The 5000-nt window shown below is 41.4% G+C and overlaps 1 protein-coding gene across 5 annotated transcripts in view; it reads left to right on the top strand.

Moving 5' to 3' along the window:
- The window catches only part of ahcyl2b (adenosylhomocysteinase like 2b), an 81666-nt gene that overhangs the window by 62209 nt on the left and 14457 nt on the right, over window positions 1–5000 (top strand). For all 5 annotated transcript variants that reach the window (XM_076296159.1, XM_076296160.1, XM_076296158.1 and 2 more), the window contains 3 exons: window positions 1086–1156; window positions 1982–2076; window positions 4854–4952. In XM_076296159.1, the coding sequence (XP_076152274.1) occupies window positions 1086–1156; window positions 1982–2076; window positions 4854–4952 (265 nt within the window). The remainder of the gene's footprint in view (window positions 1–1085; window positions 1157–1981; window positions 2077–4853; window positions 4953–5000) is intronic.

Genomic DNA, 5000 nt, shown 5'->3' on the forward strand with positions numbered 1-5000 from the left:
CCATTATGCACGTTATTGATCACGTGCTGTATTTGCGCGTTATTGATCACGTTATTGATCACATGCTGTATTTATGCATTATTGATCACGTGCTGTATTTATGCATTATTGATCACGTTATTGATCATGAGCTGTATTTGTGTGTTCTTGATCACGTGCTGTATTTGTGCGTTATTGATCACCTTATTGATCACGTGCTGTATTTGTGCATTATTGATCACGTTATTGATCATGAGCTGTATTTGTGCATTATTGATCACGTTATTGATCATGAGCTATATTTGTGTGTTATTGATCACGTGCTGTATTTGTGCGTTATTGATCACCTTATTGATCACGTGCTGTATTTGTGCATTATTGATCACGTTATTGATCATGAGCTGTATTTGTGCATTATTGATCACGTTATTGATCATGAGCTATATTTGTGTGTTATTGATCACGTGCTGTATTTGTCCGTTATTGATCACCTTATTGATCACGTGCTGTATTTGTGCATTATTGATCACGTTATTGATCATGAGCTATATTTATGCATTATTGATCACGTTATTGATCACGTGCTGTATTTGTGCGTTATTGATCACGTGCTGTATTTATGCGTTATTGATCACCTTATTGATCACGTGCTGTATTTATGCGTTATTGATCACCTTATTGATCACGTGCTGTATTTGTGCATTATTGATCACGTTATTGATCATGAGCTATATTTATGCATTATTGATCACGTTATTGATCACGTGCTGTATTTGTGCGTTATTGATCACGTGCTGTATTTATGCGTTATTGATCACCTTATTGATCACGTGCTGTATTTATGCATTATTGATCACGTTATTGATCATGAGCTGTATTTGTGCGTTATTGATCACGTGCTGTATTTGTGCGTTATTGATCACGTTATTGATCATGAGCTGTATTTGTGCGTTATTGATCACGTTATTGATCATGAGCTGTATTTGTGCGTTATTGATCACGTTATTGATCATGAGCTGTATTTGTGCGTTATTGATCACGTTATTGATCACGTGCTGTACTTGTGTTAAAAGGAGATTTTCTTATTCTGTCTCTTTTTCTCTCAGTATGGATGGATTCCGATTGGTCAAACTCAGCGAAGTCATCCGACAAGTGGACATTGTCATAACTTGCACAGGTATTCTACACACACACACACACACATAGTACACACATACACACACACACAGTACACACATAGTACACACACACATGGTACACACACACACATAGTGTACACACACACACACAGTGTACACACACAGTGTACACACACACACAAACACACACACACAGTACACAGTACATACACACACACACACACACACACACAGTACACACACACACACACACACACACACAAATTAGATCAGTTAGTCGCACTAGCTAGTTTCACCTCACACTTTCAATAAAGCTGCAGTCACACAAACACATACACACAAACATGCACACACACACACACACACACACACACACACAAACATGCACACACACACACACAGACACAAAAAACACACACCTAAAATTCACCTAAATACACTAAAACACAGTACACACATACACACACACACACAGTACACACACACACACACCTCACCTAAAACACTCTCCTAGCTCAGAAACCCACATTGCTCACCTAAAACACTCTCCTACACACACACACACACCTCACCTAAAACACTCTCTTAGCTCAGAAACCCATGTCAGAGTGTGCTCTTGTCAATATATCTGTGTGTTTGGGTACGTGCGTGTGTGTGGGTTTAAATGTGTGTGTGTGTTGTTTGTTTATTGTGTGTGTGTGTGTTGAATGTGTGAGAGTGTGTGTGCGCACGTGTGTGATGAATAATGTGTCTGTGTGTGTGTGTTTGTTTAGTGTGTGTGTGTGTGTGTGTGTTTAATGTGTGTGTGCATGTGAGATGAATAATGTGTGTGTGTGTGTGTGTGTGTGTGTGTGCACTCATAGGCAATAAGAATGTGGTGGTGAGGGACTATCTGGACCGCATGAAGAACGGCTGCATTGTGTGCAATATGGGCCACTCCAACACTGAGATCGATGTGGTAAGAGCACCCTGTGTGTGTGTGTGTGTGTGTGTGTTAGAGTGCGGATCGGGCCGCAAATTTCTGTCCGAACCCGGCCCGCGTCCGACAGAGTTGCGTCCGAACCCGACCCGAACCCGACAGGCATTTTCATTTTTATGTCGAACCCGACCCGAGCCCGACGCAGATGATGCCTCAGTTATTCCCATGCTAGTGATTAAACGTTCACGTTTGTGGATAGCCTGTCCTTTTAGCCCATTAAACGGAACACACAACAAATTGTCTACAGAATCAGATGAGCGTGCACGCACGCAGGTCACACACAGCACATTAACATAAGAGGCCCAAGCAAGCATAGCCTGTTGAAATAGAATTCTAGTCTTATCATTGACGAAAAGTCTTGAAATGAACTGCAACAGTCTTTGAAACTACAGTGCCTCTGTCTCTGATCCATATGCAGCATTGACGTTAATTGGGGCAACTCAAGGAAATAGATAGATAGATAGATAGATAGATACTTTATAGATCCTCAAGGGGAAATTCAAGGGTCTCAGTAGCATACAGACATAACACACAACATGCACTTACAACAGAAATGGTAAATATTAGTATAAGTATAAACATATAACTAAACTCCACTGTACAATAAAGACAGTAGAAGATAAGATAAGAAACTAACAAAACTAAATACTAAATACACTATATAAGTTAAATTAAGAAAGTCCAATGTGCTTGAGGGTGATCAAGCATAAGACGCTTGTAGTGACTGGGCCGGGACTGGCAAGGTGCTAAAGAGAGTGGGTGTCATGGTGAAGGTGCAAAAGGTAGTCCAACATTAGTCCAACAGTGCAACAGTAAGGTCTAGAGACCAGCATAAATAATATAGACAAATAGGAGAGTAAAGTGTAATGTAGACAAGGTAAAATAAAAAACTATTTTAGTGCAAGAGCAGGTTGAGGTAACAGTGTAGCAGTAAAACAGTAGTGAAAACATTAGGCTGTGTACAATAGTAAAACAGTAGTAAAACAGTAGTAAGCAGTAGTGGGCAGTCAGTACTCAGAAAAACATGGACATGGAGAGGATGGAGAGGCAGACAGACTAAGCAGAGAAGTCTATCTCTCCTCTTCCCTTTAGTGAGGCATTGAACAGTTCAATGGCCCTAGGAACAAATGACTTCCTCAGCCTTTCCTCATCCAGTTGAACGAGACGACCTTATAGCCTACCGGTAGCCTATGTCTTTACCACAGTATGCAACGGAAATCATCTTAAAATCTCCTGATAGGCTAGCAATTTTTTAACGTCACCCAAGACTGTGCTTATGTGCATATGTGCTAAATGTGCATAACCATTTGTTTATGTAGTCGTGACAACGCGTGTGCATTTCAGGCGGCATGCCTGAAATGCGTTGTCACGATAAACAAATCTTGCACACAGGAAGAAAGCTATTAGGTCTTTTTAACATTTTACTTTATTCTCAAAAAACAAACGTTTGCATCATGTAAAGCAGACCTGTTGGTTACCCAACATAATAAGGAATTTAAATGTAAAGCTTCCAATGCATATCGCCCCCATGTGTCCGAACCCGAACCGAACCCGACTACAATTTCTAAATATTTGTCCGAACCCGACCCGTAGCCACACTCTAGTCTGTGTGTGTTTGTCTGTGTGTGTGTCTGTGTGTGTGTGTGTGTGTGTGTCTGATCGACGTGCTAAGAGCACCCTGTGTGTGTGTGTGTGTGTCTGTGTGTGTGTGTGTCTGATCGACGTGCTAAGAGCACCCTGTGTGTGTGTGTGTGTGTCTGATCGACGTGGTAAGAGCACCCTGTGTGTGGGTGTGTGTGCGTGTGTGCTCCGAGTTCTCTTTGAAATGAACTCACAATGTGAATACTAAATAAACTGAGTCCCTTTTGTTTTGGCCTCTTTCTGGTCCCCTTTTAGTGGAATGAGTTTGGTTCTTTTAAAAGGGACTATATGTGAAAACACCGTTAGCGGTGAGATGAAATGCTTTTAGTGGACTGAGTTGGGTTCTTTTAAAAGGGACGATATGTGAAAAACCTGCGTATGTCATGACTGAAACGGTAGTTGGATTGGCAAACTTAAAAACCACTGTGTTTAAAGCTGCAGTTGGCAAGTCTGATAGATTGAGGGGACTTAGCCAAAATGTTAAATGTTTACAACTCTCATGCCCCTCCCCCACTACCACCGAGCACCCTCTCATCGAGTTTGTGCTCGTCAGTGCGCACCAGACTGCACCAGACTGTGATTCACAGTCAGATCTCACACAGCCCTGCTCTGATTGGACCAGAACAACAGGGAGCTGTGAATTTTTGCAAAACAAATAACTCCGGCTCTAGGTGGAGGTAAAAGTGCGTTTTTTTTTTTCTAAAACCGGCAGATTTATGTTGTTCTGTCGGAGCATAGTGTCGGTTTTAGTGAATATGATCAAAAAAATCTTGCCAACTGCAGCTTTAAATGTAAATGTATGTCCTTTTTTTCCTTAGATTTTGGAAAAGTTATTGAGAAATAGTGTGGGGTAGGGTTTGGGTTAGGAGCAGCCTGGTTAGGAGCCTATGGGGTAGGGTTTGGGTTAGGAGGCTAAGGTTTGGGGAAACTACGGTGTTGATTCAATGCAGAACATAAATATTCATAAATAAGATCTTGGGAGAAGTAAATTAGTTTGAACTATGGAAGCAAATTTGGAGAAACTACAACATTGATTCAAATTAATTAGGTTGAACTCTTCAGAAATATTTGTTTCCTTATTCATGTCCTGTGTGTGTGTGTGTGTGTGTGTGTAGGCAAGCCTTCGGACCCCTGAGCTGACTTGGGAGCGTGTGAGATCTCAGGTGGATCATGTCATCTGGCCTGATGGCAAGAGGATAGTGCTGCTGGCAGAGGTAAACACGCGCACACACACACACACAACACGCACAATACACACACAC

This window comes from Alosa pseudoharengus, unplaced genomic scaffold (assembly GCF_046254945.1).
Source record: "Alosa pseudoharengus isolate Yale_2024_CS ecotype anadromous, Long Island Sound unplaced genomic scaffold, YU_APseudo_1.1 YU_APseudo_1.1_scf_20, whole genome shotgun sequence".
NCBI classification, from domain to species: Eukaryota; Metazoa; Chordata; class Actinopteri; order Clupeiformes; family Clupeidae; genus Alosa; species Alosa pseudoharengus.